Here is a 26,778-nt window from a genome sequence, read left to right as displayed (position 1 = left end):
CCCTGCCCTGAGGCGCCCCCTCCACAGCAGCTCTCTCCCCCTCTGCCCTGAGGTGCCCCCCCCGCGGCAGCTCCCCACCCTCCACCTTGAGGCAGCCCCCCCAACCCAGCTCATCCTGCTCCGCCTCCACCCCGAGCATGCCGTGGCTGCTTCACTTCTCCTGCCTCTCAGGCTTGCGGCACCTAAGCTGATTTGCATTGCGAGCCTGGGAGGCAGGAGAAATGAAGCAGCCACCGCGTGCTCGGGGAGGAGGCAGGGCAGGGGTGACCTGGGGCGGGGAGTTCCCCTGCATGCCACCCCCCCCTTACTTGCTGCAGGCGGCCCTCTCCATGTTCCCCTGCCCCAGCTCCCTCCGCCTAAATGCCGGCGGCGACCGGGGTGGCCGAAGATCCGTCTGCCGTGGTCGCTGCCAAAGAAAATGGCGTCCCCCAAATGCCAGTGCCCTAGGCAACTGCCTAGGTCGCCTAAATGGTTGCATCGGCCCCATTCTGCACCCTGCAGGATTGAACCCTAAAGGGGTTAGGGTTCAGCTAGGACTCCAGCATGTTAACCTTTGGGCCAGATACTCCAGTGCAGCTTCTGTGCACCACACGGGTCTGCAGCCAGCTGGCCCCAAGAGGAGTTCCCCATGCTTGCTGCAGGTATAAAGGATGACCCTGTGATGCACTGATCCATACTAAGGCACTGCCCTGCACTTCATCCACACAAGACATAGACTAGTCGCAGAGGATGCAACAGCTGCTATGGCAGACCTAGGGAGCAAAGCTGCTCCAGTGGATTTGCCTGTTGACTTTAACAGGAGCAGCCCTTAGGTTTGTCTCCATCTGTTTACCCACAAGAAGCTCACCTTCTTGTTCTTCTCATAGAGGTCTTTCAAAAGGGCATCCAGCTCATTCTCATCAATGAAGCCACTCCCATCCTGGTTAGCAAGAGCAGGAGAATACACACACATTAGTGGACACTTAATCCAACCCAAGGGGCCCTGCAATCATCTCCCTGCCTCTGCTCCCTAGGGCCGCAGTGGCCTTGCTGTCAACCACCAGACCTGCCATTCCCCTGGATCACTCACAGGTTTGGGGGCCTGTAAGCTACAGGAAACCCAACACAGCAGCACTCTTTTTAGCTCAGAGGGCAGCAGTGGGGAACTGGTTTCACTTTTGACTTTGTTCATAATGTGATGATGCCACCATCGCAGACACTGCCACTCTCACTGGGGTAAGGCCCTGAGTCAAAGCCCATTGCAGGCACCAGAAAGGCTTTGAGTATATGGCCTGGACCAGAGTCCACTGGCATGACTCCATTGAAATAAAAGGCATTACACTAGTGTAAGTGACAGGAGAATCCTGCCCTATATACTGGCTGGTGCCAGCTCTACTCGCTATAAAGGCCCGCAGCAACAGTGGTCCAGAAAAGCAGGATTTCATTCTCCATTATTATTCTGTCTCTAAATACACATATTCCCTGTGTTCAGATCCCTGGACTCACAGAGACTTTAAAATGTGCTCTTCTGTCCTCTGCGGGCACAACTCCCCTGCTCACATTGAAACAAGAGTCCTCCACACCCCTTCCATGAGCAGAGTGGTTGACTGCGTGCTGTGGGCCAGAGCCCCAGCTAGCATCAATTAGCATAATTATGCTGCAACTCAATGGAGCCCTGCGGATTTACACCAGCAGAGGATCTGGCTAGAGGGTCTTTGATTCTGGGCTGGTTTTATGACGGTGAATAGGAGAAAATGCCAAAATGCCTTTCCCAGTCGCAGCAGGCTAAAGAGACTAGAGGAAATAAAGTGCTAGGAAGAGTTCTTCCTGCACCAAGCTCATGGGATTTCAAATCCCCTTGTGCTCCCTCACCCCATCCACGCAAGCCTCTTACCGTGTCATAAAATGCAAAGATAGCGTTGAATTCCTCAGTGGCTAGTTTCATTCCCTGGACAATGACAGGAAGAATAAAGAAATGAGCCATGCACACAGGGAGGGATAAGGGGGAAAACAATCAAATGGGGAAAAAGAGAGCCATCTTTTTTACCTGAAATTTAAGTAGGAAGTTCTCCTGCACGGGTAAGAGTCTGCAGAGAGATTGTGAAAGGGTAAATAGGGAGCTGAGAGGAGACACTCACCCTGCACATGTGGCGAGGGCGGGGGGTGGGGGAGGGCGGGAATCATCCTCAGCGCTCTACACAGATGCTGCCCTGGAGCGATCAGCCTTGCCTGCTCTTCTGTGGATGTCCTGCACTCAAGCTAGTTAGTGGAGCCCCGTAAAGATGGGCCTACAGTCTGCACCAACCGGCTGCTGAATGGGGGCCTCCCTGTTTTGCCACGCAGCCCGCTCAGGAAGGGCATGGTCCTCCACTCAGGGAGACCGAGGGTTAAACGCTGTTGAGATGGATCGGCTGGTCACAGCCCAGACTCCAGTGGGTGTTTGTCTGCACCCTGAGTTGGCATGCTGAGGAGAGTCAGGCCAGATGAGGAATAGCAACGGGTGCTACAGGTTGGCAGCGAGGTGCTTTGGAGGAATTGGGCAGGAAGCAGTTTGTACTACAGGCTGCAGCTATTGGTGATTAATCTCCAGTCATGGGCGGTGGGGATTAATGTTGTTCTTTCACAGAGCCATAAGGCCCACGGTATCAGCCCGCATGGAATGCTTTCTCTGCAGCTGGGCAAGCCACAGTATCTCTTCCATGCCTGGTGCTGATTCCTCTGTGGCACTAGTGTGAATGAGAAGTAACTCCATGGAGCTCCATTGATGCAACTGGGAAGGGAGTCAGGCTCCCGGACTAACCGCGGCAGGGTCTGAGGCCCTTCGTTTAGAATGGCTTTGAGGCAGGACTGGAGTGGCTTGTTGAACAAGTGCAGAGGCTACCTGGCTGCATGCAGATGGAGCTGTAATTCAGCAAGGGGGAAGATGGATTTGCCTGGGGGGAGGGCCCATAGTTTTCTTTCGCTCTTGCAGGGGAAGACTAAGAAGGCCAAGTAGTAAGCAGTGCAAGAGGACCCTTACCGGGACATCTCCGACAGGCCCAGCTTCCCGTCCCCATTCATATCGAACATCCGCAGCTGATGGGACACAAGCCAGCAGTCTGTTAGTGACCGGCTCTTTCCTCCACCAACGTCCCCAGTTGGGATTGCATCTAAGCCTTTGGCAAAGCAGGGGGTCAGCGGACACCTCGCCAGCTTTCTACTGGGGGTAGGGAAATGGGGCCTGTTAAATTCAGAGTCATGGAGGTAGGGTTGCCAGGGGTCTGGTTTTTGACTGGAAAGTTCAGTCAGAAAGGGAACCTGGCAGAGTCTGGTCTCCTGCAGTAACGCGACTCCGCCAGTGCAGGACGGGAAGTGCCGCAGCTGCGGCTGGAGCCTGGAGGAGCTGCTCCCTGCTCAGCTGCTCATGGAGAGAAGTGCTGGCTGGCTCTTAGCCATCTCCAGCAGACAGATTGGTGCGTGTGGGGGAATCCTGCCAGCACCTGCCTGCCCTGCTCTGCCCTGCTCTTCCCACCCTGGCCTCTTGCTCCAGGGACGGACCCCCACCCCCTCCATGCCCCACATGGGCAGGCAGGCACTGCGTCCGCTCCTCCCAGCCCAGCTCTGCTGGCGGCAGGTGAGTCCCGGGGCAGGGGGAGCAACGGGGGGAGGAGCAGGCGGGAAGCACGGCCTAGGGGTGAGGCCTTGGGAGGCAGGGGTAGGGCTGGGTGCCCGGTTTTCAGCAGTTGGAAAGTTGGCAACCCCAGGAGGAGGGCAGGCCTCATCCAGGGTGTGTTATGGGGAAAGCTCTCGTCAGCCAGAGAAGCTTGAGTTTATAGCTACATGAACTGTAGGGAGAAAAGTTTGAGCCAAACTGTTCCCTAGTGTAACTGTAATGGGCAAACCCCAGGGATAGATTGTGTGTCTGCATCTTACTCTTAGTAAAGCCTGGGACAGGTTTAACAATGCCAATCTCTTACATAGCACTTTTAATCAGTGGAGCTCAAAGCAATTTAAACAGGAGGCCATTATCATTATCCCCATTATACAGAGAGCAAAACTGAGGCTCAAGACGGGAAGGGACTTGCCCAAGGTCACCTAGCAGATCAGTGTCAGAGCTGGGACAAGGCCCCAGGTCTCCACACTTCCAGTCTAGTGCACTCTTCATTAGGACAAACGGCGACAAGTGGAACAAGTGTACTTTCCACATCACAGGCCACTAGCCAGATTCTGTTGGGAATCTCAGCAGAGAGGCCAAGGAATTGCTGGAGGCCTAGACACCGAACTCCCCTTTTGTGCTAAGAGTGGACCTGTTGGGGCAGTGGGGGAAGCCTGCCTTGCTGCCAACCATTCTGTGGTTAGACACAGGCCTCCGTTCTCCAGGGTGAGCACCGGAGAACTTTGCACTGGCCCCAGCCTGCCCTTTCCTGTGACTCAAGGGCTCAGCCCAGGGGCGTGCTGCTCACATTCCTACAACAGAATGGGCTCACGTTTCTGGGCCAGATTTCTTACTGCCCCGGGGACTCAGGGCAGGGAGTGCTGCAGAACAAGTGCACCCATCCTCTGAGGGCCTACCATTGCTGTTAGACACAGCAGTACTTCTGACAAGCTCTGGGAGTTTTTTGGCTGGAAGATGTTAGCGGTGACCTTGGGGAGGCTCAGGGTCCTGAGACAGAAATAGAATTGCCCCAGTCCAAGCAGAAGATAGTATTCATCCCAGTGCTACTCTGCTACGGGCGCCACAAGCTCTTTGGGGCATGTGCGTGTCCAATGCATAGCACAACGGGGGCCTGAGCAGGCCTCTCAGTGCTACCACAACTGTAATACAGAACACCTAGCCAGGCCAGGAGCTGCACTGCAGCACATGGGCTCAGTCACTCGTGCGAGGGACACATTCCCCACGTTGGCTAATGGAGCTGCTCTCACTGCACCAGCTGAAGAGGAGGAGTGGGTGGGGGGAGATGTTTGCCCAAACCAGGCGGGGGATGTGGGAGCATCTCTGATTTTAGCAGTGGAGGGAGGAGCTGTGTTCCCTCTGCTCTAACCCCTAGGCTTTTCACACTTCTTCAGGCAGCTGGACTCGTGCAGACTGACTCCTCGTCCCCACAACTTCTTTGAGCAGGTTGCTCCTCTGCTGCAGCTGCTTCCTCAGGAAGCAGAATGGGCTCTGAAGGGAGGGAGCTGGGTCAGCTGCCGTAGGGGAGGCAGCAGCAGCAGTACCCCCCAGGATTGGTCTCACTTACTATGGTCTGTGTATATTCTTGCAGCTTTGGCTCATCGTAGGGCTTGTTCGCTTTCTTTAACAGGTCTGACAGGAACCCCTGCGACAGGAGAGGACCACGTAAGCTTCGTCATGGTTACAGACCCTGGCTTACCAAGGCAGAATTCTACCTGCGTTGCTGTAGTAAAATCATGCCCCTTGTTTTTCGTCACTGGGGAAAAAGGCACATTCACTGCTGGGCAGTCTAGGAATGGTGCTGAGACGTGTCCCACCTGTCCAGTCAAGGGCACAATGCAAGAGCACGTCTGAAAATGTTAGTGTGGGAACGTCAAGGGGACGCAGTGGTCAGTGGCTAGTACCTTGGCACCCCCATCGCTGTGCCAGTCTCAAAGCAGCACAGTGCTTGGCACAAATTCCTCTCGGACTAAGCCTGGGGAATGAGCGCTTAGAGTGAAGTGCCTACTCCTTACATGCTCCATAGGAAGTAGCGTTTCCTCTTGCCTCTTGGGGCCAGATTTAGACCCAGTGTACAGCGACATCAGTGGGGCTGGACCCATTTCCACTGGGGTTGAGTTTGTCTTTAGGTTTGTTGGTGTAATCCGCAGTGAGCATTTCTCTCACAGCATCACTCATGAGATTAGGCATTTCTCACTCTGAATCACCTCCAACAGAACCTTCTTAAAAGAGCTCTAAATTCCCTTCCAGAATGGGAATTGCTTGATCCCCGCTTCATTCTATGTGCCTTGAGAAACACCCCAACCCAAAGGTAAATTGCACCACAGCTCTGACCGACTCCAGTGCAGCCCTGCTGATGTGCACCAAAACATTCTGCTGGCTCTTCACCCTCTGAAAGGTACATGGCACCCAGCCAAGGGGACTGGCCCAAATGACGTGCCCAGTCTCTCACAAGGTTTTTCAGATCAGGAGCACTTGAGCAACCCATCGAGTAAGGCAAAGCTAGGAGGAAGGGGCAGCTTCCAGCACTGTACAGGTCTTAATATCCTAAGGTGCACGGAGAGTGACCTGCCATTTCACCGGAACAGCTGGTGTTAGTAGGCTTGGTTCTGTACAGTGCAGAAAGCCCTCAACGCCCCTGGACGCTGATGGCAACTGACGTTGCTCAGTACTTTACAGGAACAGCCCATAGTTACGAAGGGAATGAAGCTTTCTTGAAATGAGGCCACTGGCTCTGCAGAAGCCAGTAGGTCACAGTAAGTGGAATTTTAAGATCAATATGTTAACACAGGCAGTCTGCAAACAGTCTTATAATGTGGGGCAATATAGACAATACACAGTGAAACCTGCCTTCAGCCACCATCCACAGGGCAAAGCAGAAACCAGTTGCCTACCTAGGAGCAATGGCTTTCTAAGGACTACACCAAACTGCCATGGAAATGTTGGGGTTCCTTTACAGAGGTGACTTAAGACAATGCAATGCCATCGGGGAGTGGGTCCTTAGTGCAGATTCTGCTGCCTGCATTTGTGCAACCCTATTGGCATTCAGTGGAGCTGCAGGGAAGTAACTGGGCAGGATTTGACCCTGGGTGTGTTTGGTGTTTCTGGACAGTTGCAGACCTCTGATCATTATCAGCTCATCTCCCCAAGCTATTCTAATGTAGGACATCCAGTAAGAGCCTCCCATCTCCCTGAATGCTGCACAGCCCCTAGTGCTGGGTAACCAGAGCCCAGCTCTGCTTCTGCCAGAGTCAGTGACAGTTTTCCCATTTGACTTCAATGGCAGCAGGAGCAGGTGCTATGCTGTGATGTACAATGCAGGCTGAAGTGATCAGGAGCTGCAAAGGGACAGTGTAAGCTATCAAGCCTAGCTTCTTACAGGCTGAGTGATCATAAGACAGACACGAACTGCAGCCATGCACACGCTGCTTTCCTTAGAGAATGACTCTCAAGAGAGGCATGGTATAGAATGCCACCCTAGAATAGCCCCCACCAACAGCACAGCCCTTTAAAGTCATATCTCCAAGACACTCTTCAGTCATCCCCCACCTTGAGTTCATTGGCTTCTATATACCCACTGCGGTCTGTGTCATATTTCCGCCAGGCCTGCAACGGAAATGCCACATGTTAGTACAAGTGATTCCCCTACTGAAAAAAGTAACAGATTTTGGATAGTGAGACAGTGATAGCTCTTTGATCTAGAAGACAAAGGTATGGATGCAATCTAATGGCTAGAAGCTGAAGCTAGACCAATTCAGGCTAGAAATCAGGAGAAAATTTAATCCTTAGGGTAATTAACCATTGGAAGAACTTACATAGGGACATGATGGATTCTCCATCACTTGAAGTCTTTAAATCTAGAATGGATGTCTTTCTAAAAGATCTACTATAGGTCAAACAGAAGTTATGGGCTCGATGCAGAAATTACTTGGTAAGTCCTAGGGCCTGTGTTATACAGGTCAGACTAGATGGTCATAATGGTCCCTTCTGGCCGTAGCAGCTTCATGACATACTCGTTGGGAATCCACTGATTTTACTGGGAACTGCATCCACTGAACATTGGGGCTGGATCTGGCCTGAGGTACATCTGTACACAGCAGTGAATGGACTGGGACTACCCGTCAGCATTTCCTTTTTAGGTAGCCTCTCTCATGGCACTGGGAATGGGAATAACTAAAGCTACCACGACAACAGACCTACAACGCATGAGGTCCATTCTCCTAGTGATTTGTGTGTTGTCTCAACATTGGCGCATCCATCTCAAATACAATAAGAACTACCCCACAACCACCTGCACCAAATGCAAATGAAACCCAACCTGTTGTGGCATTTGGCTCAGTGAGCATGACCCTGTTCTGTAGCTGTGGAGGAGACAGATTGTTACCCATAAACAACAGAGGTGACAAAGGGGGAGGGAAGGGCAGTAGAAATGTGCATTTTGCCTCACACTTGCTTAGCGTTTATTGTAAGTTTCTCTCTATCTCAGGTCTATCTCATCCTTTCCCATGACAGCTGAGTCCCCAATCGAAGTCAGGCCCTATAGAGCAGGATCCTGTTTACAGTCTCTCTCTGTCTCAGATATTCATATGGACCTAACAAATCAAAAGACATTTATCTGTTCAGAGTTGGTTGATCAAAGTATTTTCCTTCTTCCTTTGCAGATCCTACATTGTCTCCCCCACACGGTGTGTCAGAAGAGGTCTTGCTAAGTGCTATTCTAAGCTATAGGGCCTGCCTATGTAGCTTTCCATCACCATCTGGCACAGGGAGGGCACAGCTCCTCATTGGTCTCTGGAGTTTTCTGAAGCTTCATCTCTCAGGGGACAGGTTTTTGTCGTGAGGGGAATTGGTTTAGTAGAGCTGGGTGCACTCAGGGAAAAACGGTGTCAAGAGTTCATGCTCATTATTATACTCGCTATTGGTGGAGTGGGCTGAATTTAATATTTAATGACGTGCTTATTAAGCAATAACTCCACTTGTCTATTAAATGGCAACAGGTAGGCTCCCGTTTCATCGAACAGCATCACATTTGCATGTTGTTCTCATTTTCCAATAATTGTTTTAAACTCTTGCAGTGTTGCTGTGCATGCTAAACAGCTGCTACACTTCACTAGCTGGTGAAACCTTTCATGTACATATAATATTTATGAAGAACTTTGGAATTTGTCAGACGGAGATGCCATATTACTTTATTATTTGAGAGGGTCTTTTATCTTATCCTCTTAAAGAGCGTTTAAATATTAACTACTTACGCCCAAAAATGTCCCTCTGAAGTAGATAATGGAGATAAAGGTCTTTTTACCCTCCTCCAAAATGCTGCCACCTCTGTGTGGAACACAACTGCTGTTTGATGGCACAAAGTAGCACTACATAGTTTAGGACTGACAGTGAAGAAAAGACCATCCAAATAATACTGGGAGTGAAATTTAGGGAGGCAGAATATAAATATCTAACCTGCAGTTTGGGCAAGACACAGGAGCTAACTTCCTTACTGTTCTGAGAAGTGCCACAGACAGCACCTCCAATAGCACAGCACCCACCGACAGATATGCCTATAGACACTAATCACCTCCCGCAGCCCAGATCTATCTCCTTGCTCGTCCCTTCCTCTTCAAATTCTTGAAAGAGGCTAAATAACTGATTTAAAGCACCCGGAAATTTAGAACATTCTCTTGCAAAGTGAATTTCAGCAGCACAACACAAGGAAGTCCTCTTCCCCTTCCACAAGGAAACATCTCACTAATGAGCAGCACAAGGGTGTCAAGTCCAGATTCCTGGCTAGGACTTGGGACTGATCAAAGAAGAGAGCTCCTGCCCCAAAACTCCCTCTCAGGTTTTCCAGTGTGAGCTGGGCCAGGCCTTTGGAGATTAGGGAGTGTTCCTGGATGCCATTGTTGTGCAGTTGTGATCATTGAAGATCCTGGATTGAAGGTGCGCCTTAGTCACTGGGTCTTGGGGGTTAGAAACCAGCCAACCTGTCACTCTGGGAAGAGGGAGCAGGGATGTTCCCACACTCCACTTTGTACTTGTCATAAACTATCTGACGAGCTCAGGGACTTGCAGAGTACCTGTCCCCTTAACAAAGTGCATTATGACACCAGAATTATGGTGCAGGCTCTGTGGCAGACCCTGTCTGTCCTTACAGCATCGCTCAATATGGCCCCAGTCCTGAACTGCTTAATACAAGCAACAAAAAGGACAAAACTACTGTGTGGATGTGTATAGGGCTAAATGCTGCTCCCACTGAAGTCTGTGGCAAAACATCCCTGGACTTTAATGGCATCACGGTTTGGCTTGTTGTGTCCATAGCTATAGCTTGCCTTCAGTGGGAGGATAGAATTACAGCTGGCATGTAGCTATTTCTTTTCCAGGTAAAAACATTCAGAGGAAGCCAGCATGGCTGCTGGACAGAGAAACCACTCACCTAGAGAGTGTGGCCAGGCTGTATTCATTAGGAATAGCTTGTTACTCAATGCATTTCCCCTGGTAATAGCTCAAGTATATTCCCCCTGCTCTGCCTGCCTGCCTCATGCTCCCCCCATCCCCAGCCTCTTAACATGCAGGAGAAACATTCTACCTAACTGATCAGAATTAAAGAAATTACAGGCCAAATTCCTTATTCAGCCCTTGATGTCAGTGGAAATTTAGCCTAAAAATGGCTTCTGGAACTGGTTTGGTTAGAATAATAATAATAAAAATCTCGGCTCACCTCCATGAATTCAGAGCTGGAGCCAACATGCTGTCTGAAACACAACAGGAAGTTCTCCTCTGTAGGCAGGATCTGAGCCAGCTGGAGGGTGGGGGAGACAGCAAAGCCATCAGTGAGTAGAAGGCAAGTCACACAACACACAGAGAATCCTTGGCCCATCCCACTGGTGCGTGTAGACGGTGACACAATAGGATTGTGTTTCCTTTCTTACTGCATCTTTGTAATTTTTGCTGCTGTCACAGGCCACTGCCATTTTGCGAGGGAGAGTCAATGCAGAATGTTGCAGAGGAGACACATACGTTGTGCTCTCTCTCTCTCATTGCAAATTTACTTTCGCTCTTAATTGTTTTGTTGTTTTGCTTAACCTAAAATAAGTCATTGAGACTGAAATAATATGCTTGCTCTTTGCACATGGAAAGAACATAAGTCCCATCTCCATTGTTTGCAATAATTCCCTAGAAAAACATCCCCTGATGAAACACATTAGCAGAGTGCATGTTACATTCCACTCTAATGACTAGGCCACTAGTCAATAACAGCCTACTGCTGCTACCAGCTAACAGAGTGAAACCACTAGCTCCAGTGACTGAGGTCTGTGCTTTTGTGTGAAGATCCTGGCCTTGAATTCTGCTGATAGCTACGAATGAGGTTTGTTACACTGTAATTCAACAGACTTGCTCCATGCGTTAATAAGGGAGTTTGAAAGTATTGTGGCTCTTTTTTACTTCCTTGTTTGGTGCACCAGCATCCTTGCTGAGGCTGAGCCCAGCTCTCGGAGTCGCGCTAGGCGGTTAAATGCTGCCGCAGAACTAACCGGGGAAGGCCAGTCACACTAAACACTTTGTTCTACCTAAAGCTTTTGTAAAAGTGGCTGTTTGACACTTTAATTTCTGGTGATCAAGAAAAGGAGGATTTAAAAGTAGGGCAAAAAAAGTCCTTACGTGTACTATTGACACCACCTAGGACAACTGAATGCAAAAGAATCCTAAAGAAATTCAGTTTCATCGACACTATTTACAATTTGAGCTTTTTTCCATTTGGGTGGGGAAACAAGCTAGACAAGTTCACATGTGGTTCCTAGTCAGTTTCAGGCAGAAACTGGGTTTGAAGCACAGGAGGGACAAAAAACTCTCGTTAGTGACATTTTTAAAGGAAAACCCATGAAAACATTAGCAAGGGGGCTGGGAACTTTTTAACATTTGAAGATCAAGGCAGCTAGGACCAAAGAGAATCGTTCCAAAGAAGATTAACAATTTGAAAAGGCCATAGATAAAACAGACCTAAACTTTGTGAGGTCTCTCTGTTTTTCCAATCAGTTCAGTTCTCCTTGTCTGCCTGCCTTTCAGTGCCCTTTTCACAGCTGTCTTCTTAACTTTGAGTCATTTCTCCGAAGATAGTGTCAGTGTCTTAATCAAAGGGCTGGACAACTTTTAATAAGGCCTGTGCAGGCGAGCAGCTGGACAGATTTCTTCGGAAATTCAGGTTGGCAGGAGCCTCCTTTTTATTAGGAAAATAACAATGTGGAGCTTCCTGGTAAATCGAGAGAGCAGGCAGCAGACCGGCAGGAGACAGAGTGACTGGCTTCCTTGATTTTTTCACTCAGTGGTAACAGCTGAAAGGAACCATGTCCTAGCCACTGAGAACATCCTGGCTATATAGCTGGCTTTGTCATGACAGCAACTCACCAGAGCAATTTCATTCCCTCTGCAGGTAGGGCCAAATTTAGACCTGGTGTCACTCCAGTGACTTCAACAGGGAGGAGTTTGGCCTGACGAGTTCCCAGATACTATAAAGCTGGAAGGACGTAGACTGGGGAGCAAAAGATCGTATAGCCCCCACTGCCCATTGTATATACAGTATCCCTGCTCCCCAGTCAGAGTCCTCCCCTTGGAAAGAGAAATGGAGTCCGGTTCTGCAAACCAACAGTGGATTCATGCACATCCCACCCATTATGGATGTGACTGGCTTCAGCTGAATTTCTGCCATCCTAAGCCCTGCTCGGCTTCTGCTGTGCCCATGAGCAACTGCACATGAGATGCAATGACACAAATACTGGTCATTCGTTGGTATGGTCAGCAGGACGCACAGTGCGAAGCGTGCTGGGATATGATGGAGTCAGGCCATTACTGCTCCCTCTGCATGTGCTGGCTGAAACGCAGGGCCCAGGCCTGGGGCCTGACTCAGGCTGAGTAGCATTTTGGTCCATGAGTAGTTAATGGGACTAGTCAGTGTGAGTCAGGCTAGCAGGATCAGTTCTGACCCAACAGTGCCTCCTTGATGGTCACAGGGAGGAAGTGGGTGGAAGGAAAAAATGAGGGTGTACACAGGCACAAGGGTAGGGAAAGGGTTGAGGACGGGGAGTCAGAATCACTGATGGCAAAGGGGGAAAAGGGAATGGGAGGAGAGGCAGAGACCGAAATACATGCTCTGGGAGCTAGTGCCTCCTCTCTCAGAGGGAGGGCAGAGTACAGAAACGCTAATCCATCTCTGAGGAAGGAGCGAGCCAGACACGCTGCCCTTATCTTACAGGGACATCCCTTCCTTGGTGCCTAGCCTCCTACAGCACAGGGACTTGCCAGCATCGTCACAATGTGTGGACCACATCACAACAGGGAGCGTCTCTCTGCCACCATCCTCTCGCCCATCAATCACTGTGTGCACCCAGCTCCCCTGCTGGCGACTGAACAGCTGCCCTGGGCCAACCACAGTAACTACTTATGTAGCCAAAGTACTTGGGGCAGTCGTGGGATTCGAATCTAGGACCTACCAAGCCAAAAGCAGAAAGCAAGTGGGGGGCTGGCCCCCCACTGAAACTTAGTGGGTTTTTGGTCGGTCCCTCCCACTATCAAAAGAAAGTGGAAGGGCCAAAGAGCAATCAGGATTGTGAGATTGTCAGTCCACAGGGCCAATGGGGAGAGGCTAACACTCCAAGTCAGCCCCATTGACAGGGCAGCCGAGCCAATGAGGGAGTCAGGAGCCTGGGGTCCCGTCCTCCCTGTGAGGTGCAGCTGCCTGAGTCAAGTAGGGCAGAGCTAAGGAGAGCAGCAGCATGGAGTCAGAGGTGGGCTGGAGCTGGTGCAGTGCAGACCAGCCGTGCCAATGGGAGCCAGGGCTGAGCTGGGATGGCAGGCATCCCTCATGCCACGAGTAACACCAGAGCAAAGAGTGGTGAGCAGCTGGGGAGAGCAAGGGGCTCTGGGGAGAGGGCCCAGCGCAGGCCCGGAGCCAGCTGTGAGGAGTGTCCTTTGGCCCATGGGCGGTGGGGGTGTGTGTGTCCTTGTTCCTTTAACCTTTTCTATTTTCTCTCATTTTTCTTACAGTTGCTGCTTAGTAAATTGTATTTGGTTTAAGCTGTAAGTAATGATCAGTGGGCCAGGGATGGTGCTGGTGCAGAGAGAGCACCTCTATCCCTTGGCCTAAGCAACCACAACAAGACTGGGGTTAAACCTCCCAGGAATCCTGGGCCCAGCTCTATGGAGTGTAACAAGCACTCTGCCACATAGGAGCATGGAAGAAGTGTCCTCAAGGTCAGGCAGGCTTCTGGGTAAAGGAAGTGGGAGTGAGGATTCAGGTCCTTTCTCTATCTGATTCCACTGGAGTAGTGCATAAACCAGGAAAGTTCCCCACAATAGTGGGACCATTCCCCCGTTTGCAATGAACTGCCACCACTGGAGCTAAAGAAGTAAGCATTAGCAGACTTGTACACCTCTTATGGGACACAGTGTGGCCTAGCAGACAGAGCACTGAACTGGGAACCAGGAGACCTTGGTTATATTCCCAGCTCTGTCACTAGCCTGGTGGGTGCCATTGTGCAAGTCACTTTGCTGCCCTGTGCCTCAGTTTCCCCATCTGTCAAATGGGGATTATGATGATCAGTGTAAGAGCCTGCTGTTCTGTATATCAGCCATTAGAGGGCAACAGACTGAGATTCCTCACTACCCAGAGTGCAGACCACACTTACCTGGGCAGGCAATATTAGTGCTGAATGGAAACACGGAGAAGCCAAATCTTCATGACCAGCCAGCTCCGCACTGGTCACCATGAAGTGCTCTGCAGACCGTAGTCTGGGACTACTGTCTCATTAAAACAATATGCCCCACAGTTCTCTCTCATATTGCAACAATATGCAAAATAGATACAACTTTGATACCTCATCCCAGGTATGATTTTATACCACTGTCCCTGAACAATCAGGTTCTTCTTTGACCTGATAGTTGATGTAAGAGTTTATAGCCCTTCTCAAATCTTATTCTAGCTATGTCATTTTTATTGTTCCTATCAATGTCTAATCCTTCCCTACATCCCACTAAGCTCTTGGATTTAATCATTTCCTGCAGCAGTGAGAACCAGGCCTCCTGGGTTCAGTTCTTGTCACTCTGACAGAGCAGAAACAGAAATGGTCCAGGAAAAGGCAGCAGAAATGATTAGAAGCCTGTAGAGACTATATGAAGATAAATTAAAAAGATTAAGATGCTTTCCTTTAGAGAGGAGATGAATGAGGGGGATATAAAATCATTACTGGGAGAGAGGAGGATTCCCATTTGCCCAATCCCATAACATGGCAGCCGATGAAATGTAAATCAACAACTTCTACAGCTGATAAAGGGAAATTCTGTTTTATGCAATGCATAGTTAGCCAGTGGAACTCACTGCCACAATATGTTAGTGGGATAGAAGGAGGAATTAAACATGTATCTGAATAGTGAGAACATCAACAGCAGTTACACTAGCTGAGATAACAATCCATAATGAGCATCTGCTCATGCTTCAGGACACGAGGCAACCACATTAGCTGCCAGGGGTTCAGAAGATGTTTCTCCCATGGCTATTGTATTGTACTGTTGTCCATGTGGTAGGGAACCAAGGATGCATTTTCAAAGGTGCCTAAAGGAATCAGGCGCTCAGATCCCATGGAAATCCAGTGGGATCTGGACACCGGACTCTCTGAGGCTGCTTTGACAAGGCAGCCTAATGCAGCATGCGGCAGGATTCCCACTCCCCACTTCTGGAGTGCAAGAGGATCCGATCCATGTGTTCATGCTAGGATCTAATCCCCCAGCATAGGTGGAACATCCTGGTCCCAAGGAAGCCAATGACAAGTCACCCACTGACACCAGTGGGGCCAGGATTCCCCGAGCATAGTAGTATGGATGAGAGCAGCTTGTGGGAGCGATGCTGGCGCTAGCACCACTCACCTCTGCCATTTCAATTCTGCCATCTGCATTCTTGTCATACTTCTGCATGAACGCCTTCATCTTCTCTGCAAAGTTACCGTTCTTAGAGTCCTGTGAACAAAGCAAGAAGGTTTGTCCCTCTTGACCTCCAGCAGGGCCTCTGTGCCCACCAACCCCTCCCGCTCTGTGACTGTGCCTGGTCAGTGCACTGGCTTTGAGCCAGGAAAGGATGAGAGAGAACAGCAAATGGGAAGGACACTGCTTGGATGTTGAACAGGCCAGTACATCAGAGAGGAGTCCCTTTCCCTCTTAACCCAAGGCAGGAGAGCCAACAGAATATCCTACCTCAGTGCACTAGGGTTAAATTACACTAATGTCTATGTGCCCCATTGCGCTAGGCTCTGTAGACATGCACAAAGAGACAGGCCCTTCCTGGAAGAGTTTACAGTCTAACTAGACAAGAAGAATTAGTCTCATTCCCAGCTAAGAAACTGAGGCACAGTGAGACTGAGGGAGGCTCAGGGAGGCAAGGGTAGAGCTAGGAAGTGAATCAGATTTTCTGCATCTGAGGCCAGTGCCTTAACCCCAAGAGGACTTCCGTCTAGTCCAAGAGAGCAGATCGCCAGCTAGCAGGGAACACTCATCTAAATGAGCCTGAGGTGCGTAACAACCCAGCCTCACATCAAACCAGGAAAGGGAGCTGCCCATGTGTCCCTGGCCAGCTAACGCCGGCTTTACAGATTATTCTGCAAAGGCTGCAAACTTTAGCAGTGAGTGTAACATGTACTATCCAGAGAAGTCCTGTTAATGCCATTGAGGGTCCTTTGGGTGGGGAGAGGTTGCAGGAGCAGGATCTATTAATATAACTTGTGCTAAGGTGACTCTATCTAAAGCTCCTATTGACTTGTTACACCTCATGGCTCCAATGTTAGCTCAGCGTTGCTAACTCTCATGATTTATCATGAGGCTCACACTATTCGGTGTTTTCTCTTCAAGCCCCAGCTCCTGGAGTCATGTGATTATAGGGGAATTGCAGCTTGCATTTAAAAAAAAGTAGGATTTGAGCACTTTGGTCTGTGGAGAAAAGCTGGAAAACGTGACCCCCTAAAGGCTCCAACAACAAATATAAAGACCCCAGAGCTCTTATTTTTGTGATTGGGAGGGGTGGGCGGCGGAGATTGGCCTGTGATTTTTGCAGGGTGGCGTTTGGCAATGTTGTTAATGACTCAAAAATGGCAAAGTAGATTTTGCAGAAACTTTCCTAAACAAACATCACCTTGGGGCTGAGACCAAGCCTGGAGGGCCAGATACTGGAGACACTTAGGTTACATGGACAAGCAGAATATTGTGTGTACTGGGGAAAAAGACAATCAAACTACCCATATCCAGCTCTACTCAGCTTGCAAGTTATAGGAGCTGGAAAACAATAACCCAGCCTTTCCCCAAGCAGCACACAGGAGTCTAATGGTCACCCTCTTTTCAGCACCCTCTTCCTTAGTTGGCTTGTCATTTACTTACAAGAAATGATCACAAGTTATGAGGCTTTGTTGCTAGAGTGTCTCAGCCATTAGAAGAGACCGAATTAGATGCTAAACAACTGCTCAGCAGCGGTTAAGAAGTTGATGTGCAGAGGAAGTGCAGTCGAGTGGTTAGGGGAGGGGGGACTAGGTGCTAGTGCTCCTGAATACTGTTCCTGATTCAGCCACGGACTTGCTTCATGGCCTTAAGCAAGTCTCTTCACCTTCCTTGTGCCTCAGTTTCCCTATTGTTAAAATAGGGCTAATAATATTTCTCTCCTAGGATTGCTGTCTGGCTTAATTAATTTCCACACACACAGTGGCTGGAGATCCTCAAATGCCAGGTGCTATTAAAATTGTGTTGACTTTTGTTTGGGGCCAGTTCTTCCATATGTGAATAATCTGATGGGCGGGTCCCTCTTTAAAGCAGCATGGGCTTGCCATACCTTCTTACCTTCTGGCCTTTGCACAGCCAAAGCAGTAGAAAAGGCCACCTGGGCTAAACCTGGTTAGGTGAGGGGTTTTCCCTGGCCAGCAGGGGGCAGTGTGATGACTGGGGTTGAGCAGCGTTTGGTCAGCAGGGGATGGGCAATGGATCTGCTAAGCAACAGGCTTATACACACAGTATGTGTCTGGGCTCAGGCCACCCAGAGGATTCAGGGGGCCTGGGGCAAAGCAATTTCGGGGGCCCCTTCCATAAAAAAAAGTCGCCCTGTCTGGGCTCACGCCATGTCAAATGACTTGGCCTGAGTGAGCAAACCTTGGCTGATGGGGACCCCAAACTGCGTGTGGAGGGGCCAGCGGCACAGAGTGGAGCTCGTTCACTGCCCTCTCAGCGCTCACATCCAACCTCCTGTAAAGAGAACACAGCCCCAGGAGGCAAGAACAATCAAACAGCAGCCTGGTTATGCCACAGCCCCTCCGAGGCAGTGAGGCCCTGCTCTGCAAGGCTGTTTGGAAGAAGAGATCGTGTTTCCAGTGATTCCATAATTTATGCTGTCAGTTCCATTTGCAGCCTTGCATATGCTCCAATGAATATTGCACAGACATCCGCCGGCAGGCTGCCAGGCTCCGTGCCACCTGTGCCAGCCTGATGATCACGTGGCAGCGGGCGAGCCTAGTTCAGTCTCACAATGGTGTGAGAAGGGTGCTGAGCTGCAGGGAATGCTCGTCTCTGGCTTGCCTTGGCCAGAGAGATGGCCCCATGACCCAGAATATGAGGGTGATACTAGGGAGGAGGGGAGTAGAAAATGAGAAGAATAAATGAGGCTCTTTGGGGATCCAACCCCCCCTCCCAAAACCCCCTCCCGGATGTTAGGGCTAGAATAAAGGTTTCATAAGGAAGGAGATCAGAGCTGGCTCGGTGGCAGGGCTCTGTGCTGTCATGCAGGACAAGTGGCTTCAGGGTCCAGCTGGGACTAGCAGGGACTGCGCTCGGGCTGCAGAGTTGGTAGCTAGGGTCTGAAAGTAGCAAATCTCCTGAGTTGCTCAGCAGTGGCTCTCTCAGCTGACTGAGGCCTGAATGGCTTTCAGCCTGGTCCTTAGCCAGCGAGGACTGGCGACTGAACCCACCCCAGATGTTTCAAAATCACAAGTCGGCCCCCTCCAAAATCATGAGCTTTTGGGAAAAATAACCCATTTGGGGTGCTTTTTATTTGCCTACTGATATCGGAACCTTCAGGTTGTCCTCGGGTCACGTTCTCAAGCTGCTGTGCGCAAAGCCTGAGGGCTAGAAACGTATTTGTATTGACCATTTTAAAGCTGTTCTTTTCTAACCAGAAGTAATCGTGGCCTGAATTCCCAGCGTCAACTGCAACATGCCATTGCCAGCTGCTGGGGCCTTAACATCAGTTGTGATGCAGAAGAGTGAGTGACCACCCTGCTCCTTGCAGCACAGCACCTCTAGCTCTATGCTGGGCTAGTGGGGTCAAAAGTGACGTGGAGGGGAGTATCCCACCTACTGAACCTTTCACACACACACACTTCCTGTAGCTGGGGCATTGGGGCTGCAAAAGAGTCTCATGTAATCGCTTGACTCCAGTAGCTGGGGCTTTAAGTGAAACATCAAATATGGCAACACAGACAGTGCAGCCTACAAATGCATATTTGCAACAGATGTTTCCAGTGTTTACAGAGAGGCCATAGGTTTTTTAGACCTAACTGTGAGCCATGTAATAATGTGAACATGTGGAGGAAATATCCTAACTTCTCAGGACATGGAAATACTTGCCCAAGTAAAATTGGTAAGACACAGACTGATTACTAGCCAAATCCTGCTGACTTTGAAGAGTCAGGACCAATCATTATCAAGGCCTGGTTTACACTATGAATTTATCTCGAATTTAGCAGCATTAAACCGAATTAACCCTGTACCTGTCCACACAACGAAGCCCTTTATTTCGATATAAAGGGCTCATGATATCTGTACTCCACCCCGATGAGGGGACTAGCACTCAAATTGGTATTGCCATTTTGAATTAGGGTTAGTGTGGCCGCAATTCAAAGGTATTGGCCTCTGGGAGCTATCCCAGAGTGTACCATTGTGTCTGCATTGGACAGCAATCTGAACTCGGATGCACTGGCCAGGTAGACAGGAAAAGCCCCACGAACTTTTGAATTTCATTTCTGTTTGCCCAGCGTGGAGCGCTGATCAGCACAAGTGACCATGCAGTCCCAGAATCAAAAAAAGAGCTCCAGCATGGACCGTACGGGCAATACTGAATCTAATCTCTGTATGGGGAGATGAACCTGTTCTATCAGAACTCCGTTCCAATAGACGAAATGCCAAAACATTTCAAAAAATCTCCAAGGCTATGATGGACAGAGGCTGCAACAGGGACTCAACACAGTGCTGCGTGAAACTTAAGGAGCTGAGATAAGCGTACCAGAAAGCCAAAGAATGAAATGGACGCTCACTGAGGGAGGGGCGACTGACGGCTGTAGCTATCCCACAGTTCCTGCACTCTCCGAAAACCTTTGAATTCTTGGCTGAGCTCCCAAAGCCTGAAGGGTCAAAAACATTGTCGCGGGTGGTTCAGGGTATATGACGTCACACACACACCACACCCCCCATGAAAGCAAAGGGAAAAAAATCCTCTCTCGCCTTTTTTCAATGTCACCGTATGTCTACTGGATGCTGCTGGCAGACGCGGTGCTGCAGCGCTACACAGCAACATCCCCTTCCCTTCCTTTCCCTTGTGGAGGGCAGACGGTACAGTAGGACTGGTATCTGTCATCGTCATCCCGTGAGTGCTCCTGGCTGGCCTCGGTGAGGTCGGCCAGGGGCACCTGGGCAAAAATGGGAATGACTCCAGGTCATTCTCTTCTTTAAGCTTTGTCTAATGGAGATTCAGTCCTGCCAGGAATATCATGGCAGCTGGAGGCTGCCCTCTCCTCCCCGATTTGATCGCTGCTTGCAGAGGCAATAAAGTCAGTGTTGTTTCTTACTCATGCATTCTTTATTACTTCATCAGACAAATGGGGGGATAACTGCCATGGTAGCCCAGGAGGGGTGAGGGAGGAGGGATGCAACGGGTGGGGTTGTTGCAGGGGCACCCCCTAGAATGGCATGCAGCTCATCATTACTGCGGGATGTTTGGGGCTCTGACCCGGAGTGGCTGTTTGCCTCTCTGGTTCTTTAGTAGGCTTGCCTGATATTCTAGGCAGGACTGACTCTCCATTAGACAAAACGTAAAGAAAAGAATGACCTGGGAAGTCATTCCCATTTTTGTCCTTGCGCCCCCGACTGACCTCACTGAGGCCAGCCAGGAGCACCCATGACAGCAGCAGACGGTACAGTGTGACTGGTAACCGTCATTGTCAACTTGCAAAGCAGCAGACGGTACAGTATGGCTGGTAACCATCTTTGCTAACTTGCAAAAGGCAAGAGGATGCTGCTGTGTAGCGCTGCAGTACCGCGTCTGTCAGCAGCATCCAGTAGACATACGGTGACAGTGAAAAAAGGCTGAACGGGCTCCATGGTTGCCGTGCTATGGCGTCTGCCCGGGCAATCCAGGGAAAAGGGCGCGAAATGATTGTCTGCCATTGCTTTCACGGAGAGAGGATTGACTGATGACATTTACCCATAACCACTCGTGACAAATTTTTGGCCCCATCAGGCATTGGGATCTCAACCCAGAATTCCAGTGGGCGGGGGAGACTGTGGGAACTATGGGATAGCTACGAGATAGCTATCCACAGTGCAATGCTCCAGAAGTCGACACTAGCCTCGGTACACGGACGCACACTGCCGAATGAATGTGCTTAGTGTGGCCGCATGCACTCGACTTTATACAATCTGTTTCCAAAAACTGGTTTCTGTAAAATCGGAATAATCCTGTAGTGTAGACATAACCCAAGAGGTGTAGTTTGGCACCCACACTGGGATTTTAAGTACCCGAGAAGTGGGCCTGAGACAGAGCATTCAGAACCAGATTGCTCCAATGTCCAGAGCTGTTTGGAGCCAGGATTGGGACACCACACCAAGCTTGAGTCAGTCCCAAGCCCCTGAGTCCTTTTCAAGTTTGCTTTTCACTTCTGGGCATGGCCCCTAAAACTTGCTGGTGACGGGCACAGATGCCAGCTCCCTGAGAAGGACTCTTCATTGCAACCCTCACAGGGAATGAGGCAACACTGGGCTGTGCGGGAGACTCAAGTCAGGAGAAGAACAGGGAAGGAGGGAACAAAGGAGGAGGAGGAAGAACAGCAGGAAGAGGAAAGGAAATGTGTTTTTCTTACCACTCCAGCCCCCTTTCTAGCACTTTCCAGCTCCTGGAAGAAGTTTTCCAGTTCCTTGCCTTCAATGTAGCCATTTCCTGCAAGGAAAACAAACATATGGTTAATGGTGGTGGAGCCAGGGAGGGGGTTAAGGCAGTGCTGGATTAAGGCCTGTGCGGAGAGGCCCAGCTCCTGGAGTCCTGTGATTACACCATAATTTAAACATTCAGGAAAAAACCAAAATGAATTTCTAGCCTCTGTGGTTGGGAAAACATTGCCCAAGAGTAACCAATGCAGTGATGTCTGCCTGAGTCTGCAGAGAGCCTGCAACAATTGCGTGGAGAGGGAGACTGCCCCTTGTTTCTCAATAGGGGGCTAACTCCAAGACCTGCTCCAGGGTGACCCACCAAACCCGGCCTGTCAGAGGACTGGGTGTAACAGGAGGAGTCGAGTGCAGCTGGCCTGGCCCATGTATCTAAGTGGTTTCACCTGGCTGCGGAAGTATGTCCTGAATTTCACCACAGCCTATGCTGCTGCTCATGGTGGAGAAAACAGGGCAGGCTCCATACTGCTTCTCTTGCCTCTCTGGGAGTGGAGGCCCCCCCACCTCCACTCCCAGCTGGGGCTGGGCCAAGGCACAGGGTTCTGGGGATAGAGCCATGAGGGGCCTGTGGTCCCAGATTGCCTTATCCATCCCCTAGTCCATCTAACAGGAGGAACTCGTGTGTCTACGCCACCCTTGCCACACTCCCCCGGCCCCTGAGCACAGGCAGGAAGGAGGCTTTGTCCCCTACACTCAGCTCGGGAGCCAGTAACTCAGTCGGGGCAGGGAGCGGGCTCAGGAGAGAGCAGCACAGATTCAGGCAGTGTCTCTTCCCTGGATTTTCCTCTGGCACTATTCACTCCTGCGAGGGCAGAGACTGGCGCAGCTGGGGCTCGAACCTTCCAAACGAGGCCCAGAACTTGGGCCAAAGGGCCTGGGCTTGTATCAGGAGAGAACTGGCTATGGGCCCACGGCACAACATTTTCGATCCAGGTCGGAAGCGTGAGGCTGTTGCAGCCAGGCTCTTGCCTCATCATTGGAAGACAGGCAGAGCCCTGCTGGGTTGGGCCAAAATCAGACCAATTGACGCAGCCTCTGCTAACTGAAAGCATCACATCTGGTGCAACTCCAGGCCAGGGCCGGTGCTTCCATTAGGCGACCCTAGGCAGTCGCCTAGGGTGCCAGGATTCGGGGGGCGGCATTTTGTGCACTCCCCACGGGGCACACGGGAGCTTCCGGTTCCACTCCCGTTGCACCACCGAAGAAGGATCTTCTGCCAATGTGCAGCTGAAAATAGCTGCAGGCGACTGAGCAGCTCAATGACTGCTGCTGTTGCCTGCGGCATTTCGGCGGAGGGTCCTTCTTCGGCGGCATGATGGGAATGGAACCGGAAGCTCCCACGCGCCCCACGGGGAACGCACAAAATGCCGCCCCCCGAATTCTGCCTAGGGCGCCAGAAACTCTGGCGCCGCTCCTGCTCCAGGCAACACTTTGTTCCCACACATGCCTCTGTCTAACCCTCACCCTGCCTCATCCCATCCCCTCCTGCCCATCACCCCCCCGCTGACAGCTAAAGCCTTGCCACAGCCCGGCCCCCTGCCCAGTGCACAGTGTGAGGGGTGTCACGGCTTTGCATCTAACCGCGGGGTTAGAAGGGACCGCAAGGGTCCTCTCGTTCAGGGTTTCTCAGTCCGTGGGGAGCTGGGCTCCCCTCCCTGCCGCAGTCACTGCAACCTCTGACTCCCAGCACCACCCAGGCGTGGCCCAACCGCCATGAGCTAGGTCACAACTCCACTCACACAAATGTGGTCCAGTCGGAGGGCGGGGCCAAACTGGACTGGTGCTGCACCCCTGAGGTTGCACCATCTGGAGCAGAAAGCCAAGCCCACAGGTGCTGTAGGAGCCACCACTGTGGGGTGAGGCCAGCAGGACCCAATCCCCTGGGAGGTAGGATCTGACCAAAACCACCCCAAGGCCTCCACCCCGAGACTATTTACTGGGCCATGACAGGCCATAAACACTTACAAAGGGATCCTGAGCTCACAAAGGTTGAGACCCCTGGGCTAGTCTGACCCCCTGCCAAGATGCAGGATTTCTTGGGGGTCTAAACCACCCAAGACAGATGGCTTCAGCCTCCTTTGAAAATCGCCAGGGGAGGAGATTCCACAACCCCTCTAGGTATCTGTCCCATTGTCCTTCTGTTCTTACAGATACGAAGTTTTTCCTGAGATTTAGTCTAAATCTGCTACGCTGTAGATTAAATCCATTCCCCCTTGTCCTGCTCTCTGGGGCAAGAGAGAACAATGTTTCTCCATCTTTGTTATAGCAGCCTTTCAAGTATTTGAAGACAGCTATCATGTCCCTCCCCCGATCTCCTCTTTTCCAAACTAAACCTACCCTGTTCCTTCAGCCTTTGCTCATATGACTTGCATTCCAGCCCTTAGAGCATCTTTGTCGCTCACCTCTGGATCCTTTCCAGTTTCTCCGCATCCTTTCTATGCACTGGTGACCAAAACTGGACACACTACTCCAGCTGAGGCCTAACCAGCACCAAGTAGAGCGGTACTATCACTCCCATGCGATGCCTCTGTTAATGCAACCAAAATTGCAATTGCTTTTTTTGCCACAGCATCACATTGCTGACTCATGTTGAGGTTGTGATCCACCACAGCTCCCAGATCCTTCTTAGAAGTGCTGCTGCCAAGCCAGTTATGCCCATTTCACAAAACCTGGTCGCCTTACTTAGCTGTAAACACACTTGAAGGGAAGCAAAGATTAGCATGGCACCTTGTGAAATGCAGCACAAATTCTTCTCCAGTGCTGCTTAGGCCCCCGTCTTTCCGCGCCCATCTGTGGCATGTCTGCCCTTCACTAGGTCAGGAAGCAGGACTCCTGCACTAGCTTCCAAATAGGAGTATGTAGTGCCATAGCTGCCTTATGCAAGCCCCAGATCACTGACTTGGAATGACCAGGGCCTTCGATCCCACCCTGTCTGTTTGGGGTCCAGGTGAGTGGCTCAGGTGCCATCTCCATTTAACATTTACAGGAAGAATGGGAATAATGTGCCTAGTGGCTTGGAATCTGTCTGATTTCTGAAGCAAGAGGGAGGAGCTGACCACAGCTAGCATGGTAGCCGGTAACTCGTGAATAACCCTTCCCGATCCGGGGGGGAGATAGCAATCCCGAGGACTAAAGCTCAGTACCTGGAATTTACAGCGACCTTGTGACTTGGAGGAAACCAAATCAAAGTCATTTGCCATGTGAGACACTCTGTACCTCAAAGGAGCACCCTGGAACTCCCTGTTCACCACTGTGATAGGAATATGATGTGTTTGTACAAAGGATGCCTTGTGAGGTCTCGTTTTGTAAGTCTTGATTTGTTGAACAATAATATCTTGTTGGATTATGTCTGCTATCACTGTGTGCAAAGCTCCGAGGTATTGCTTTACTGAAATGTGCTGTGAGGTTGGGAACACCCACAGCCAGTCTTTCAGTTACAACAAAGGCGTAACCATCAATAGCCAGATGGTCGTTAATGGCTCATCAACGCACAGTCCACTAGCCCAGAGGCTTCTCAGAGAAGGCAGGTACACAACGGAGACCGCCTGATCCATGCGTCACAGCAAGGACCTTCCTGGCAGCTGGAAGAAGGTATAAAACGAGACACTGACATAATCACTTGGCCTCTTCCTTGCCCCCACCCAACTCAACACCTGGAAGATGGTCTGGAGGACAAAGACTTCAGGAACTGTAACCTGCTTGTACCCTCTGTCAGGGTGAGAAAAGCTGTTTCATTCAATTCCTGCTTAGACTAAACATTTAGAATTTAGAATGTTACCTTTTAATTTTCTTGAGGTAACGATCTCTGACTTTATGCCTCCCACTAACAATCACTTCAAATCTCTCTCTCGGTCATTAACAAACTTATTTTAATGTTCCCCTTACCAGCGAGTCTGTCTGAAGTGCTTGGGGAATCTGCTCATGTCACAAAGGCTAGCGCCAGCCCACTTTCCTTTGGTGAAGTGGCGAACTAGATAATGAACTTACACTGGCCAGGCTCCTGACCAGTGCAAATTGGTACAGTTCTGGGGTGCAAGACTGGGGAGCTGGGGGGGATTGGCTGGAGCCTCCTCATTGATGGGTCATGAGTGGCTGGGAGATCATTCATGCAACTCAGTTGAGTGTGTCCCTGCCAGTGGATGGCTGTGTGAGTGCAGGGCCTGTCAGTATCACAGTGTGAGAGACAGCCCAGGGTGGTGGCTTTGGAGGACTCAGCGAGTCCACAATTCAGGATGCACCTCAGGGACCCCGCCACAGCATGTCAACAACTTGGTAAGATCTCACACAGAGATTCACTAGGTGCCATCCAGCAGAGCAAGACCTAGTCTGCCAGCCTCCCAGGTTAGCCTGTCTGGGCCAGCTACAGCAGCCAAAGCCTTTCCAGAAACTCAGACTTATAGCCCTAAGCAGGCCTGTGGGCTGTTGTAACCTGCAGCAGTGGACCAGTCTGTCTTTCTACGGTACTTATATGGCCCCCAATACCGTAGTATCTGAGCACCTCACAGTCCATTACCGTATTGATCCACATAACACCCTCGGAGGCAGAGAAGTGCTATTATCCCATTTTACAAATGGAGCTAAGTGACTTGCACAAGGTCACATGGGAAGTCTGTGGCACAGCACTAGATCTCCTATGTATTACGCTTCTGCTCTAAGTGCTGAACTATCCGTCCCCCGTATTGAGCGTAACAGGTGGCTGGTGTGTGATGTGATTAGTGTCAAGTTATGATGGAATCCAGTGGATTTGGAACCTCCTCCCCATGTTTGAAAGAATCTCGCCTCTCTCTCCTGGTCTCCAAGCACTCAGAACGAAAGCCCAGGGCTGTCTTACATTGGGTCGATCTGGGGCCTATGTAGCTTTGTTCCAACCCTGGCTCTGTAGTTAACAGTCTGGCAGCATTTCCATTACAAACTCTCATTTCAGGGGC

At 50.6% G+C, this 26,778-nt stretch overlaps 1 protein-coding gene across 1 annotated transcript in view; it reads right to left on the bottom strand.

The window, feature by feature from the left end:
• CALB2 (calbindin 2) overlaps positions 1–26,778 on the bottom strand; it is a 53,118-nt gene that overhangs the window by 2,433 nt on the left and 23,907 nt on the right. The window contains exons 2-10 of the mRNA XM_050922444.1: positions 21,769–21,845; positions 15,536–15,625; positions 10,341–10,421; positions 7,181–7,237; positions 5,199–5,276; positions 2,999–3,054; positions 2,027–2,066; positions 1,874–1,927; positions 848–919 (exon numbers count right to left, since the gene is read on the bottom strand). Coding sequence (XP_050778401.1) covers positions 848–919; positions 1,874–1,927; positions 2,027–2,066; positions 2,999–3,054; positions 5,199–5,276; positions 7,181–7,237; positions 10,341–10,421; positions 15,536–15,625; positions 21,769–21,845 — 605 coding nt within the window. The remainder of the gene's footprint in view (positions 1–847; positions 920–1,873; positions 1,928–2,026; positions 2,067–2,998; positions 3,055–5,198; positions 5,277–7,180; positions 7,238–10,340; positions 10,422–15,535; positions 15,626–21,768; positions 21,846–26,778) is intronic.

The sequence above is a fragment of the Gopherus flavomarginatus genome, chromosome 14 (genome assembly GCF_025201925.1).
Source record: "Gopherus flavomarginatus isolate rGopFla2 chromosome 14, rGopFla2.mat.asm, whole genome shotgun sequence".
Classification (NCBI taxonomy): Eukaryota; Metazoa; Chordata; order Testudines; family Testudinidae; genus Gopherus; species Gopherus flavomarginatus.
This window is presented reverse-complemented; position numbering and strand designations above follow the sequence as displayed.